Below are 17,049 nucleotides of genomic sequence, written 5' to 3'. Positions count from 1 at the left end.
ACAACTATGTTTATTGCAGCATTATTTACCATAGCTAAGATATGGAACCAACCCAGATGCCCCTCAGTAGATGAATGGTTCAAGAAAATGTGTTATATATACACAATGGAATTCTATGCCTCCATCAGAAAGAATGACATTGCCCCATTTGTTAGGAAATGGAAAAACTTGGAAAAAATTATATTAAGTGAAGTAAGCCAGGCCCAAAGAAACATAGGTCCCATGGTTTCCCTTATTTGTAATATCTAGTATATGTATGAGTCAAGCGGAAAAGGTCAGATAATGTGATGTCAGGAAAATGAACCCTTAGATGTGTATTTTAATGTTTTTTTCTTTCATGCATGTGTTTCTAACGCACTTATAAGATTATCTTTTGTTGCTTTGTATGTCCCTCCCCCACAGTATAACCCCTGCTTTCACTATATTTGATGTCAGTATAACTAGTGGAGGAGATGGGGAAAAACCAGTTGTTTAAGGATACAGGTGGAGCTGTTGCAACAATGAGAAGCACAAGTTGTCATGTCCAAAATGAGCTTTACAACGTCGGTGCGGTGGGGGGGGGGGAGGGGGAGAAGGAATAGGATTGGGATGGGGGGGAGGGGGGAGGCTGGGAAGGGATGTGAAGGGTAAACAAAGGAGGAGGCTGCAATGCTTGGTAAGAAATGTACCCATTATCCTGCCCATGTAATTGTAACTCCTCTGTACAGTATGTTCACAAATAAAATTAAATTAAATTAAAAAAATATTGAGATGTCTTAGAATGAAGTAAAGTACAGAAACAATAAAAGAAGCTGAAAAACTGGATGTCAGACATAAAAAAGTACTAAAATCTGTGAAAGCACCTGAGCAGAGTCTTTTGTAATGAAGGAAATAACTATTTATTTGTAAACTCTTTGAGTTTTTTCAGGCATTTTTATTGTCTGGCATATTGAAACAGAAGTCTGAAATAAGCACTGGCATCCTATTTTCAATATATTTTTAAACATTTAAAAAACATTCATTTTCGTGTTTGATGGAAATACTTCAGATTTTCTTCTTTCTTTTAGGTTGTTGGCATTGTTCTTCCAAAGAAATGTCTTTCAGACCAATAGATTGTGTGTGTGTGTGTGTGTGTGTGTGTGTGTGTGTGTGTGTGTGTGTGTGTGTGTGTGTGTGTGTGTGTGTGTGTGTGTGTGTGTGTGTGTGTGTGTATTAGTCCTGGGGCATGAACTCAATTCTCTGTACCTGACATTTTTTGCTCAAGGCTAGCTAGCACTCTACCACTTGAACCACAGTTCTCCTTCTGCATTATTTTGCTGGTTAATTGGTGTTCCTGGGCTGGCTTTGAACCATGATCCTCAGATCTCTGCCTCCTGAGTAGCTTGGGTTACAGGGTTGAACTACCAAGGCCTGGCTCAAACCTTCTTAATCTAAATGCTTCATTATGTCTTGTGCTTTAATCATTAGAGACTCTACCTGAAGGGATGCATACAGTGAGTGAGTCATCTGATACTCTACAGAAGAAAAACACCTGTACCTGGCTATAGATTTTTTTTTGCAATTTGCATAATGTTAGTCTTTTGTAAGTTATTTTCCTTTATTGATGGAGAAGCAAAAAATCAGTTTGTTCAAATAATGCTTAATGACTTCTGAGATCATTAGTAGGATCTAAGTAACAGCTGGAAAGAGTAACAGGCACAGGAAAGAGAAATTTGAGGAACGGATAGAACACGATTCCTCCAGCAACTTTTTGGATAGAAAAATTCCACATTATCCTCTTTGAATTTGGAATTTTAAAAGACATCATTTTTAATAGTTTCTGGATTGCAAACACTCTTGTTTTACATTTTGAACATTATCACATTGATGGTAAACAATGGGTCTTTCATTTGAAATGTTTCTTTATATTGTTATCATATTTTATTTTTAAATCACCTTTTCCTTGTTTTGTGGCTTTGATTTCTTATAGGTTAAGTTTATATATACTTTAAATTCCAGAGTTTCCCAAGGCATTTATTTGAACTTGATTTTATAGGAATAAAATTAGATAAAAGGTAATTTATTGTTTTGCAAAATCTGAGGAAGGAGGAATGTGGAAAAGTGGGTTTCTGCCACCTTTTGGTTTTGGAAATTAGAAAAGAGGATAAATAACAAAAAATCACCCTTAATCATACAGTTTAATTTGTGAAAATCAACTAGTATAACTCTTTTAGTTATTTATCATGAAAATTACATCCTTATGTGTTAAATAACAGACAACGATCACTTTCTCTTAATTTATCAACTTTACCTTAAGATTCCTCATAATAACTGTAACTCTTTTATAAGCTTTTCATATTTCCTCTGTCTTCTAGAAGATTTTTCATTGTTTTCTTACTTAAGTTATATTTATAGTTATATGAAATTGCTATGGTTGTTTTCCACTTTCCAGAAGGAACCTTAGAAATAGTAGAGTCATAGTAATAGAAATAATAGAGCTAATCATAATAAGAGAAATAAGAGTAATAATAGGCACAAGCTAATCATTCAATGGATAATGCATCTGACTATGCATTAAAGGAGTCATGCTAGCATTTAACTGAGTACAAACCATATACCAGACACTAAATAATGTATGGGTATAATCAATTAAATTCACATCATCCTATAAGATGGTATGATTTTCCTTTTATCGTTATCTATTAGCTCTTACAGCTAATGAACAGAGCTGACACTGAAACCCAAGCATGTGTCTACAGAGTACCATGTGAGGATGATGATGGTGGTGGTGGTGGTAATGATGAAGAAGGTGATGATGATGCTGGTGACAATGATGGTGATGTTGAAGAAATGATGACAGTAAAAACATTGAGATGTCTTTCTATTTCAGATTCAGACATTTTTCGAAAAACTATCGAGCCCTTCTTGGAACAGGCTGTTCGGAACTGGCCCTGGCTCGTTGGGGCAGCACTGGTAGGGGCTGTCCTCACCACTGTGCTGGCGGGGCTCAGTCGCTTGCTGTGTTATCGCAAGAAAAAGGAGATCACTGAGGAAAAGCAGCCACTTCTCATGGAGAAAGAGGACTACCACAGCTTGTTGTATCAGAGCCATTTGTAAACAGCATAAAATAAAGTGTGGGGCCCAAAAATCATTCTAACTCAAATTGGGCAGGTGACCAGATTCCCACAGAAATGCCTAGTAGTTGTGGTTGAAGACAATTCCCAGAACTGTAATGCAATACAAAAAGTGCCTCCTACCCCACCCGGGTAGAACACAGCATCTGTCTTGCTGGTTTTGCTCAGTCCACTTACCAGTTTTCCCTACCTCCTATTTCCAAGGAAAGTAATCAAATTTGGTAATGAGTACTTGCTACTTATACCTGAATTAATTATTGTCCCCTATATTTGATAATAATAAAATGGTAACAAATCAACACTCTGATTCTTTGGCCTAATGCTCTTTTGCTTCCATTGGTAATCAGTGCTTCCTTCTGTTTTACATTCCTGTTTCAAAATGTGTGTAGATGTCAAAAAGGAAATGGCATTCATCTCCTTCCTGTCAGAGCCCCCACTATGCTCATGAAGGTCACTGAGAGCAAGGGGTCAAACCTGACTAATTGCCTGTTTCAAGATGCGTGCCTGGTGACTGTTTGATAATAATAAGCAACGTAGCACTTTTGTATTATATAAGACATTTTATTAGCATGTTTAGAATGCCACAAAAGTTTTGAAGGTAGATAATCTTTCTGTAGTTCTAATAAAAGGATGATTTTCCATTTTTCTTGACTAAACCTTAAACTAAGATGTCCAGAATATCCTACTATTTGAATTTTGGGTCCCTGCTAAAATTTGAGATAGCCCAATGAGTATCATATTTCTATATAGCTACATGTAGCATTAAAAAAAACCTAAGACAAGTAGTTTTAGTGTAGGACCTGCATAGCATTCCATTGATTTAAGAATATTTGAGGGGCTGGGAAGGTGACTCAGTGGTAGAGTGCTTGCCTTGCATACATGAGGCCCTGGGTTCGATTCCTCAGCACCACATAAGCAAAAAGCCAGAAGTGGTGCTGTGGCTCAAGTGTTAGAGTGATAGCCTTGAGCTGAAGAGCTGAGGGACAGCGCCCAGGCCTAGAGTTCAGGCCCACGACTGGACCCAAAAAAAAAAAAAAGAATATTTGAAACTAAATTGACTGAAATATCTGGGTTCTTAGAAATATCTTCATCTAAGTAAAACTGATGTAAAGTTAAATTCATATCATTCTTTTTGTATCGGTACTAAAACTTAAACTCAGATGGCTGTCCCTTAGCTTTTTTTTCAATACTGGTATTCTGTTACTTAAACTGTAACTCCAATTCTGGCATTTAGCTGGTTAATTGGTTATAAGGGCCTTACAGACTTTTTCTGCCTGAGCTATCTTCATACTGTGGTCCACAGATCTCAGCTTCTTGAATAATCAGGATTACAGGTGTAAACCGCCAATGCCTAGAAAGTTCATATAATTTTTAACTGATGGAATTTACTTAGTCTATAAAAATGAAATGCCAATAAAAATGAAAATTATCTAACTGCCAAGTGATTTGAGCAATTTTTAGAATCTGAAAAAATGGAAATTTCAATTATTTCTGATGTGTCACTGATGATCAGTAATTACTAATCGTTATTAACTTCTGCAATAGAGCAATAATTATCCACTAACTCTCAATAGCTCTCTTGTTCAAGCTGGATTGTCTAATTTTTGATGTCTGGGGAGAAAACTTAAGCAAGGGTGGAGTTTCATGCTTATCTATCTCCACAGAGCAGGATGTGAAAAAAGAGTGCAAATAATAGAAATTATATTCTCACTTTGGTAAAAAACTACAAAAAGATTTAAAACAGATTATTAGCAATGTCATCTTAAGGCTGGACTTAATTTACTTGGAAGAACAAACTTAGAAACTGTCTAAACCAAGAGCAAAAAGAATGAGGAAAGAAATTGGATACACTGCAGAAGATTCCAAGGAAGAAACTACTCCAGTAACTAAAGAACTTTCTATCCACACATGTGTGGGTGAGTTTGGAGCACGAGCAGAGCCAAGACACAAACACTACCAAAGATATGGATCACTAATATATAGGCTTGACTTGAGAGTAATATTTTGGCTCAAGATGATATTTTTGTCACTTTTTCAACAGTTTGTGTGTATGTGTGTGTGAGAGAGAAAGAGAGACAGAGACAGAAACAGACAGAGACAGAGACAGAGACAGAGAGATACAGGGACACAGAGAAAGAAAGAAGGGAGGGAGGGAAAGAAATAGGGAGAGAGAGAGGGAGAGACAGAGAGAAATTGGGGATCCTATCTAGGGCTTTATATATTCTAGACAAGTTGTGTACAATAGGGCTACACCCTTATTACTCTTAACTACTACATAGCATTTCCATGCAATAAATCTTCATTATTTCTGACAGGCATCTTTATGAACTCAAGTTTTTTTGTTATCACAAGGCAATTCCCTCCTTTGTCACTCCACCTCACTGTAGAACATTGTTTTGTATCTCTAGAGGCTGAAAGTGTCTATTTCTGTGACAGCAAAATCCATGATAAAATCAACACCACTTTGATCCCACAGTTTACTCCACTAAGCAACAAAACCATATGGTTGATATTTCAAGATATCTAAGAATTTCATTCAATTCTAATCAACATTATGTTATGTGACTTTTCTTTTATTCAGCTCTTATAGATTGCTTCATTTCTGTGTGATACTGTTCTATTGCTTCAGTACAAGTCACACTTTGTTTCAAAGAGATAAATAAACACCTGTCACTCTTTCCCCCTGTTTCTGTAGTTTTGACTTTTTAATACCCAACCTTCAACAAGTCAAATATATAATACTCCATCTGCAGGAATGAATATGTTCTGGTAGAAATCATTCTGACTGGTATCTTTAGCAGGCTGACAATACACATAAATGGAGATGTTCTTAAATAGTTTCTCTCTTGTTGGAATGACCTTTCCTTTGTAGGAACAGTTTTCTTTGTCACCATAAAGCAAACTTCACTGGAGCCATCAATTGTGAGCCTGTGCTATTTTGGAGAGCATGTCAGTAGGAGAAAGATCCCCTCCCTCTCTTAATAGACTCCTGGAAGTGGCTGCAATGCAAACATTATAGGATGAATTTTTATAAGCATTATATTTCTTATTTTCAAAAGCATTTGCCAGTGTGAAGAATGTAATGAAAATAAAAACTGGCTACAGACACCACAGAGGCCTCAAGTGTATTCAAATTGTTCAGCTATTTAAAATTATGTATGAACCATGTCAGTATTTTCACTCTTAAGAAATTGCTGTAGTTCATATTTATTTTATTGCTTTTGAGTTCTTTTCCTAATAACAGTGAAGGAGTTATTCTTATGATGATTTCATGTTCATTAATCAGGTGGGTATATTTTTTAATTGTGACAGTGAAGTATTCTCATTATTTCTAATATCTTAAAATTAAATAAGGAGATATAATTTATTGAATAGTTATGATATGTTAAGAACTGCTTAGGTATGGTGTCTAGGATTTAAATTCAATTTTTCTGATATTATTTTCAATAAATTTATTCGTGGATTCTATGCAACATGTACAGATGTCGTAATTTAACAGTTCCTTGAAGCATACATAGCTTTCTCCTTAAGGGACACATTTATGAAAATATCCTATTGAGATTCTGATGAACAAGCATGTTATTATCAATCTAAGATGGTTCTAAGTTGAATTGTAGAAGATACGTCTTCCTTCCTGTAGGTTGTTTATACTTAAATATTTTCCCTCATTCTTTTTGATCTCTTATTTTTAGACTCCTTTGTAGTATTTTTAAAAAATCTATTCAATGATTTACCAAAAAAAAAAAAGGGGGGGGGCATCTCTTTATATTCTCTTCATTTTGGGTGAGAGTATCAACTCCTAGAAAATTCTTTCAGAGTGTAAAGTTCTGTGTGTGAGTGTGTGTGTGTGTGTGTGTGTGTGTGTGTGTGTGTGTGTGTGTGTGTTTATTACCATTATATATATATATGTCCATTATATATATATATATATATATATATATCATGGTATTACTTATAGCAGTAAACATAACAAGAACAAAATCTAGCTCATACCTAAATGTTAATGGCAATGTTGTAGGATGTGAACAGCAGTGACAAAGGTGGTGGCTTAGCAGGGAAAGCAGCCATGCTGAAGGCAGTCGTGGCAGTTGGAGAGACCAAGAGAGTATACAGGAGCAGAATTTGCAGTGTGTGAGGTGACAAGAGTTAGCAAAAGTACAGAGGGTTCAATAAGACTGTAGAACACCAACATTTGAAGTCACAGGCTGTAAAGCAGTAAGGTTAGGAGACTTGTAGGCCCTGGTCACTAAAAGAGTCTCACAAAGCAACAGAGGGTCTCCTACATCCCAGGCTCATAGGGGATGACACTTGCCCTTGCCAGCTGCTTGCTGCCATTACTAGCTGCTGGTGCAAACCAAAGGCCCTGCTGCCTCCAGCGAGGAGCTATTAATTAAGCCAGTCATCTTATGTTACTGCCAATGCTAATTGCTGCTTTGAGGTAAGGAGTTTACCAGTTGCTAAGCATTGGGCTTCTGGAAGCCAAAGCTTAGGGCTAGATCTGGCCTGAGCACCTAGAGCTTCAGAACTCTGAGTAAAGAGACCTGGGGCTGATGAGGCCTTCTACCTCTTCATGATTTCCAGCCAGACAGACCCAGCTTCAGGTCTCTGTCTTTCTCTCTGTCTGTCTGTCCTCACCCCCTCCCCCCCACAAACACAGACACACAAATTTTCACACACACATATCACACACACACACACATACACACACACACACACACACACACACACACAAACACACACATAAAATTTTCTATTGTTGGCATTCCTGGGGATAGAATTCAGGGCTTTCTGCTTTCTAACCAGGTTGCTACCTCCTGAACCTTGCTGCCAGTCCTTTTGCTTTTACTTTGTTTGTAGTCTTATACGTTTTGCTGAGGCCCTCCACATAGTACTCATGACTCTGATCCTCTGTCCCTCTCTAAAATAAGTGGGATCACAGATGTGTACCAGTATGATCTTTTTAAAAAACATTTTTGTTGGTTGGTTTTTTTTTTTGTTTTCAGTACTGAAGCTTAAACTCAGGGTCTTGGGCTTACACTTGAGCCATGACCTCAAGATATTTTTGTTTTAGTCATTTTTTTAGATAGAATCTGAAAAAGATTGCCTGGCCAAATCTTGGACTTTGATCCTCTTACTTAGACTATAATCTCATCTGAGATTATAGGTTTGAACTGCCATACTCAGCTTTTTCTTTGAATATTTAAACATCAAGTTCATGCCCTGTTGTTCAAAGGTGACAGGGATGAGTTTCTTTGTGCAGATATAAGATTTCTTTAGAGGAAGCCAAAATTCTTTTTATATTGGCTTTACAAATGATTACATTAGAAACACTAAAATAGTCTCCCTTTTGATCAACCTAAAAATAAACTATTTATGGATTTTAATTATATCTCCAAGAGATTCTAGAGTTCTGTTTGAGAAGGTACATGTAACTATAAATACACTTTCTGTCTTTCAACTCTATGAGAGAATATCTTATATTATCTCTACTAGAATACTAGAAAGGAAACTCTGGGACTGTAGTCCAAAACAGCCAAGTTGAAACAGCAAATGCCACCACACGTGGAGAAGGAGCAGACTCTCTTTGGTGATGTTTCTGAAATACTTTGGCCATTGGTGCTTTCTTTATCCAGATATGAATCAGACATGGTAACAGTTTTGTCGTGAGTGATAGATGCTTTGTTCTGAGAATCTTCTTTTCTATGTACCATGCTGTATCTTTGGTGTGGTTGACTCACTTCTTTATTTGTATCAACTATCATTAGCTATACCTTAAAGAACACAGACACCACTGAGCTTCTCAGTGACACTGATGTCTTTTTCCAGAAATTCTTTATCACTTCAGTAAATGGGTTCTTAACATTTTTCTATGAGACATAAGTAGGTAGTTTTTCAGCTTCACTTACTGTATCCATTCTGGCCTGTCTATTGACTCTTTCTCTTCTATTAGACATTGAAAGTCTGACTTTTATCTTCATTTGTTGCCTACCATCATAATTCTTTGTGGGAAGTGGTTAAATTCTGTCATGGGATGTGTTCCCATCCTGATAAACTCTCCTTCCTTCAACCTCATGGTTTCTTCCATCTTTTCCAATTCCCTCAAGACCCAAAGCCATATATACTATTTCAGATATGACTGAACACATATAGCTAGGTCATTTAGCTACTCAATATACATGCTTTTTTGCTCTGTTAACAAACTTAGTACTTTTCTACACAGCTTATTTTTCTATTTGATCCAAATTATTAGTGTGATGCCTATAAAAAGCTTAATAGAAATAGTATGTAGCTTGAGTGTTTTCCAATTTGGTAACAAGAAGTTTGTTGTACATAGAAATAGTCATGAAGTAAAAAGAAATCCAAATTTAGAATATGGAAATGAAGCAATGTTTCTGAAACATTCTATTTTTAGTAATGTGAGCTGCATTATTGTAGGCCATTTTTCAAAAACTAACCCCAATCTTTGTTTTCTTAGAAATAGAAATAACAGTTACATGATTCAATAGATGTGAGTATCATTCATGATAATGGGAATTGTGTTAAATTAGACAAAGATAAGTGTGAGTGTCATAGAAGCAACTGGCACAACAGAAGGGATAAAGAGTTAAATTCAAAAAGGTAAGGAATTAAAAAGCCCTGATTCTGCCACTTTATTGTAATTATTTTTATTTTTAATTTTCACTTTTGCCAATCATGGGGCTTGAACTCAGGGCTTGGACACTGTCCCTGAGACTTTTTGTGTACTGTTATCACTTGAGCCACAGTGCCACTTCTGGCTTTTTCTGAATAGTTTATTAGAGATACGAGTCTTTCTCATGTACTTTTCTACCTGGGTTGGCTTTGAACTGTGATCCCCAGATCTCATCCTCTTGAGTAGCTAGGATTACAGACCTGACCCACCCACCTGGCCCAGCTTGCCACTTTACTTTTGTGCTGCTCTCTATTCTTTAAATTTCTTCCTCATTAAAAGAAAATACTACATTTTATTCAGAGTTTATATAACAATTACTAATTGTAATAAAAGTAGTATTTAAAAATCATAGGTTAACCTGAAGATGGTATTTGGTAGATTATGGTAGGTAATTATTTTGTCCTAATTTATGGTCTTATTGATGAAAATGTTTTAAAATATTACTCTAAAATGATTGCATATCCCATATAATTTTATAAGTACTCTGATTGCTTGTGACCGTCACTGTTTATGAATTTCAATGCAGCTTATGGTTCTGGAGTCTTAATCACCTTCTGAACCCCTAGCAAAGTAACTCAGTCACTGTATTTGATTTTGGTACCTTGAATCTTGTATATTAGGAAGGAGAAAAGGAATAACAAAATGCTGAAACAAGGACACAGGATGACCCCATGCAATAATGAGACTCACAAGACACTATGTTGGAAATGAATTTTACAAGTTTGGAGGAGTGGAGGAGGTGGGGGAGGGAAGGAATAGTAGGAAAAAACAATGTTCGACAAAAACTGTACTCATTACCTTACTCGTGTAACTGTAACCCCTCTGTACAGCATCTTTACAATAAAATAAAATTTTATAAAAAGAAGAGTTAAAGGGGCTGGGGGTTTAGCCCAGTGGAAGGGCGCCTGCCCAGTGTGCACAAGGCCCTGGGTTCGGTCCTCAGCCCTGGGGGAAAAAAAAATAAGAAGAAGACTTAAACTAGAAGAGTGGTTCATTATGGTGGTACCCAGAGTAATGGTTACTAAAATTTCAGATTTCCAAAAGAAAGTTGAGTTTTCCATATAATTTTATGTATACATCAAAGTGTGGCCACACTGAGCCACTGTTATGAATGAGAGCACAGAGAATTCTTGAACTCAAAGTTCCTAGATGCTAGTTCAGATTCAAACTTGTAATCAGCCCAGATGCCCCTCAATGATACATGGGTAATGAAAATGTACACTATGGAGTTTTACTCATTAGAAAGAATAGTATTGCTACCAGCACAACTACATTTATTGCAGCATTATTTACCATAGCTAAGATACGGAACCAACCCAGATGCCCCTCAGTAGATGAATGGATCAAGAAAATGTGGTATATATACACAATGGAATTCTATGCCTCCATCAGAAAGAATGACATTGCCCCATTTGTTAGGAAATGGAAAGACTTGGAAAAAATTATATTAAGTGAAGTAAGCCAGGTCCAAAGACACATAGGTCCCATGGTTTCCCTTATTTGCAATAACCAGTGTATGTCTGAGTCAAGCAGAAAAGGTCAGATAAGTTGACATTAGAGAAATGAACCCCAAGATAAGTATTCAAATGTTTTTTTTCTTTCATGCAATTGTTTCTAACATATTTATAAGATGATTTCTTTGTTGCTTTGTATGTCCCTCCCCCACAGTATAACCCCTGTTTTCACTGTATTTGATGTTGGCATAATTTGTGGAGGGGAAGGGAAAAAACAAATCGTTTAAATAGGGATACCTATTTAAATAGGTGGACCCATTGCAACAATGAGATGTACAAGTCATTATGTAGAAAAACGAACTTTACAACTTTGGGGGGGGTGTATGGGAAGGAGATACAAAAGAGGAGGCAACAATGCTTGATAGGAAATGTACTTGTTATCTTGCCCATGTAATTGCAACCCCTCTGTACGGTATTTTCACAATAAAAAAAAAGAATAGTATTGTAGTGTTTGTAAAGAAATGGAGAGACCTGGGGAAAAAATACCTCATGTGAAATAAGTCAGGCCCAGAGGAAAAAAGATTGCATTTTTTCCTCTCATATGTAGAAGCTAGAATGATCTTATTACCTAATAAGTAAATACATTAGGTGGTACTCAAGTGTATAAAAGAATATTGACTTAAATATGGTAGATTCAAGGGGAGAACTTAGAAATGCAAAAAGTTCAAAGAAATGAATACCAAGAAACAGGTATTTTGAGAGGGGTGAGGTGGAGCCAAGAGGGGAGGGGAAGACAAAGGAAGTGGAGAAGGATGGAGAATACAGTCAAGAATTAAATGTCTATCCTACAAAATTAAGAACAGTGAGAGAGGCCGGGCACCTGTGGCTCATGTCTGTAATCCTAGCTACTCAGGAGGCTGAGATCTGAGGATGGCGGTTCAAAGCCAGCCTGGGAAGGAAAGTCCATGAGATTCTTATCTCCAATAAACCACTCAAAAACTGTACGTGGCACTGGGGCTCAAGTGCTAGAGCACTCACCTTGAGCTGAAGAGCTGAGGACAGCACCCAAGCCCAGAGTTCAAGCCCCATGACTGACCAAAAAAAAAAAAAAAAAAAAAAAGAACAGTGAGAGAAGTTGCGGGAGAGGAAGGATGGATGAGAATGTTGAAAGGGGTGACACTGATCAAGATGCATTATATTCTTTTTTCTTTTTGTTTTTCAGGTAAGGGGTAGGTTTATTCATCGTTCTGGCTGGCACCAGGCCATGTTGGCCCTCCACGTGGCTAGGAAAGGCCTGGGAAAGAGAGAGAGCTGGGAAAGAGAGGGCTGAGAAAGAGAAGAGAGCTAGAAAAGAGAGAAAATAGCTAGAAAAGAGAAAAGCTAGAGAAGAGCTAGAAAAGAGCTAGAAAGAGCAGAAAGAGAGCTAGAAAAGAGAAGGGAGCTGGGAAAGAGAGGAGAAGGGAAGAGCTGAGAAAGAGCTAGAAAAGAGCAGAGAGAGCAAGATGCATTATATTCTTAAACTGCTTTGTTAAATGGTAAATCCTTTCTAAAACTAAAGATAATAAAATAATAAGAAAGTCAACCTTATAAGCAGGCTTTTAAAAGAAAAAAGATGGCAGGTTAATTTCTTTCTGCATACAAGTATATGTACAAATTCTCAAACATATGACATACCTTCAAATAATTCTAATCCAGTAAAATTTTCAAACTTCTCAGTCAAACTAATATTCTCTATTCTTGAGCTAGTAGAAAGGTATAAGTGAGGCAGAAAAATTAAGGTGGGAAAGTATTTCTCTCAACTACAGAAATGCCTTCTAAATTAGCTCAAAACCTGTGAGAAATAACTGGTAAAGCGATGAGACAGAACTTCCCTTCCCTGTTAGCATACCCACAAAAAAGTAGGTCACATTAAGTTTCATTACTCATGGACACCCTATTTGTAAATCATTGACTGGCTGAAATATTTTGTAACTCCCAAATCAATTTTCATTGCCTTCCATAGTCATTTTTTTACATATATAGAACAGTCAAATGTTTGAGTCTCCCAATGCCCACATTGAAGCCGAACAAGGCCAAGTAAATAGATGTTTTTTGGAGGGATGGGTTCTTGTGGTCAATTTACTGTCAGTTTTTAACAATGTTGTGTTTTTGCTTGGTAATATGCCCTCCATTTGTACTGAATGGACAAAAAGGCTGTTGCAGGAATTTATATTTATGCCAAGCTTTGCTCAGATGTGAGCTATCCTGCTATTGGCCACAACTTTAATGCTAATGAATATATATATAGATATATATGTCTTTAAATAAAAACACACAAAGTTTCACATTTAATCATTGATGAAACTATGATCATAGGTTCATAAGAACCTAACTAGGAACAATGCTTTAGTGTCAACTAATTCATATCTAAGTGGTGAGTTGAATAACAAGAATTGACTCTAACTGCTGTATCATTTTAAAAAAATATTGTAAAGTCACATGTGGCATAGGACTTGGGACCCTAAGGTTTATCAGAAAATAATAGAGAAAAAGTGCCTGAGAATTTTGATACAAAATTCAAAGTTAAAGTGTGTTTTGAGGAAATACATGGTGAAAAGAGTTGGTATTAGACAACTGAGATGTAGTCATGGTGGAAATTCAGTCCTGATTATGGCTCATAGACCCTACCTTCCTGCACTACAATTTGAATCACCTTTACCATTAGAGACAGATAAAGCTTGAAGAATAGAGGCAAATTACCTTCAAAATGGAAGGCACAGCAAAGTTTGTACATCTGGAAGGTAATACTAGGCTTTTAGTTTTTTCACTGTTTTGGAAGATTAATATTGAAATTACCTTGCCCCCAACAAATAGTCTATTAAAGACTTTAAATATATAAACACATAAAGCAGTTTTTTTTTTTGGGTCCGGTGGTGGGGCCTGAACTCTGAGCCTAGGCATTGTCCCTCAGCTCTTCAGCTCAAGGTTAGCACTCTACCACTTGAGCCACAGTGCCACTTCCGGCTTTTTTCTTTTTGCTTATGTGGTGCTGAGGAAGTGAACCCAGGGCCTCAGGCATGCAAGGCAAGCGCTCTACCACTGAGCCACCTTCCCAGCCCCCATAAAGCAGTTTTTACTACCATGATAAAAGAAACTCAAGGTTCACAAAATAAACATCTTTTTGTTTTTGCTGGTTGTGGAACTTGAACTCTGGGCCTGGGTACTGTCCCTCAGCTCTTCAGCTCAAGGCAAGTGCTCTACCACTTGAACCACAGTGCCACTTCTGGCTTTTTTCTGCTTATGTGATGCTGAGGAATTGAACCCAGGGCTCATGGATATGAGGCAAGCACTCTACCACTAAGCCACCTTCCCAGCCCCAAAATAAACATCTTGAAATCTGAATTTTCTTACTGACCAAAGTCTTTTCTCAGAATAGATGGTAAATTAATTTCAGAAATCACCTTTTTGAAATGTGCCACAATTAATAACCATTCTGAGTCAAAAACTATTTTTGATGTCTATATTCCAGTTCTGGAATATATAAACAATATTTTATATTGCCAACCATTAACCATTTATCTTCAGAATCCTCAAAACATGGTTCCTGCAACACAAGTCACTTAAATAGCTTCCTTATAGATGACATTGTCTAATAAAATGTCAAGCAAGAAACATCTACTTTTAATATTGTTGAACTTCAGTAAACACATTTCTGATAACAATAGGAATAAGAAAGGCATTTGGGAGAAACTTTTAATTTTCATAAATGAGATTTCTATCGAAGTCTCCTTGATTTTCACCTCCCAAAACAAAAACATTCACATTTTTTTCCAGTTATCTTTTGTGTCCTTCCCTTGTGGAGTTTTTGGCTGAGTAATTTTACAGCACTAATGCTATTAAAGCTTACACTCATGACCCCATTGTGACACAAAGCCAATAATGCACATGTGGAATGCAAGCAAGCAACTGATAATCTTGTCTTCTAACTGCATTTGAACTTAACCTATTGAAATAATTCTTACAGAATGTATGACAGTTTTGTGTCATGGGGGCAGGACACCATCTTAGGAAAGTAAATTCTTTGAAAGATTGTAATAAGGTAGTAATTGATTGAGAAAAATTCACTAACACATAATGAAGTAAACTTTTTAAACCCTATAGATAAGTCATCAAAAACAAGACATCTATCAACTGGAGTGCTGTAGCTTTTGACTTCATTCATAAATGATGTTTAGACTAGAGAAAACGAGAAATAATAAAACAAAGAGTTTGCATTTAGAAACATGGATAAATACTCTGAAACAAATATTTTATCTCACTAATGCAAGAATCCTATGACATTATGATGACTAGAGTTTGTGTATATTGAACCACATCCATTATAAAATTGTAGGTTCTCCTGAAATCCAATGTAGAAACCTGAAATAGAAAATTCTTGTCTTCATTTTACCTACGAGGAAATAAAATTTCAGAGGGCTTTAGAATATGAGTTTCTAGGACAGAATTTATGATAAATGTCTCTTATCCCACCTCCATAAATGTCAGACAAACCCAAGAATTGCTCTATATTTCTTTTTGTTTTCTTTTTTTGGTCGGTCAGGGGCTTGAACTCCGAGCTTGAGTGCTGTCCCTGTGCTCTTCAGCTCAAGGTGAGCGCTCTACCACTTGAGCCACAGCACCACTTCCGGTTTTCTAGTGGTTTATTAGAGATAAGAGTCTCACAGACTTTCCTGCCCGGGCTGGATTTGAACTGGATCCTCATATCTCAGCCTCCTGAGTAGCTAGGATACAGGCGTGAGCCACCGGCACCCCACTTACTCTATATTTTTTCATTATGCATAACTCACAGATTTCAAAACAAGGAGATATTGATATATTGGGAAAAACTACAGAATACTTGTAAGCAGCAGTAGTTACATGGGTACAAATATATGTAATATACCAAATATTTTTGCAACATTGAAGTCCTTGGTGAGCAAATACAAAACAAAACTCATTTGGATCTCTTATTGAACATATTTTATTAATTTTTCAATTCAGAAAATATATATAACATTACAAAACTATATAAATAATTAATACTTTAGTATTAATGGGTACAATCAATACAGATACAGAGAGAGAGAGAGAGAGAGAGAGAGAGAGAGAGAGAGAGAGAGAGAGAGAGAGAGAGAGAGAGAGAGAGAGAGAGACACAAAATGCCAAACATTAAACTTACAGATTGGAATTTTGTAACTTCCATATTGTACTGAAAGGGAAATTACAATGAAATAAAAAATTAGACCATTCTGCAAGGATTCCAAACAAACAGTTCTTATACATTACTTGTCTGTTATCTTGATGTATTTGTGACTAGTTGGGTCATATGGTTTTAGGATAAAAACACTATCTTGTTCTTAAAGTCTCAGGGAAAATTACAAGTGTGCAATTGAAGGAGGTATAGGTATATTTGGGTCAACCTTTATTTGTTTAGTTTTCAAACACTATGTCATGTTACCAAATAATAATGGATTTTGCAAATATACTAAGACGTTACAGCAATATGTGTGTATACATGTGTATATGTGCATGTAGGGTGTGTGTGTGTGTGTGTGTGTGTGTGTCCTACTAAATTTGGTCCCATGCTTTTTCTTCAGAACTACATGATCTCACTCTTCCTCCTTAATAGACAGGAATCAAATGCTACCATTTATTATTTCATAACTCACTTTTCTATTGGAAGACGACACCTCCTTCAGCTGCAAACTTGCCAGTACTGAATGCTAGAACAGTCAGGAATGTTTATTGCACATTTCTGTAGCATTTCATTTTCATTAATGTAAACATTTCTTAC

At 36.5% G+C, this 17,049-nt stretch overlaps 1 protein-coding gene across 1 annotated transcript in view; it reads left to right on the top strand.

The window, feature by feature from the left end:
- Positions 1-3,191, top strand: part of Tyr (tyrosinase) — a 127,925-nt gene extending 124,734 nt beyond the window's left edge. The window contains exon 5 of the mRNA XM_070034651.1: positions 2,849-3,191. Within this exon, the coding sequence (XP_069890752.1) occupies positions 2,849-3,075 (227 nt within the window). The 3' untranslated portion in view covers positions 3,076-3,191. The remainder of the gene's footprint in view (positions 1-2,848) is intronic.
- The last annotated feature ends 13,858 nt before the right edge of the window (positions 3,192-17,049 follow it).

The sequence above is a fragment of the Dipodomys merriami genome, unplaced genomic scaffold (assembly GCF_024711535.1).
Source record: "Dipodomys merriami isolate MVZ:Mamm:240054 unplaced genomic scaffold, mDipMer1.0.p SCAF_25, whole genome shotgun sequence".
Classification (NCBI taxonomy): Eukaryota; Metazoa; Chordata; class Mammalia; order Rodentia; family Heteromyidae; genus Dipodomys; species Dipodomys merriami.
The sequence above is the reverse complement of the archived record's forward strand: the minus strand, read 5'-3'. Positions and strand labels throughout refer to the sequence as shown.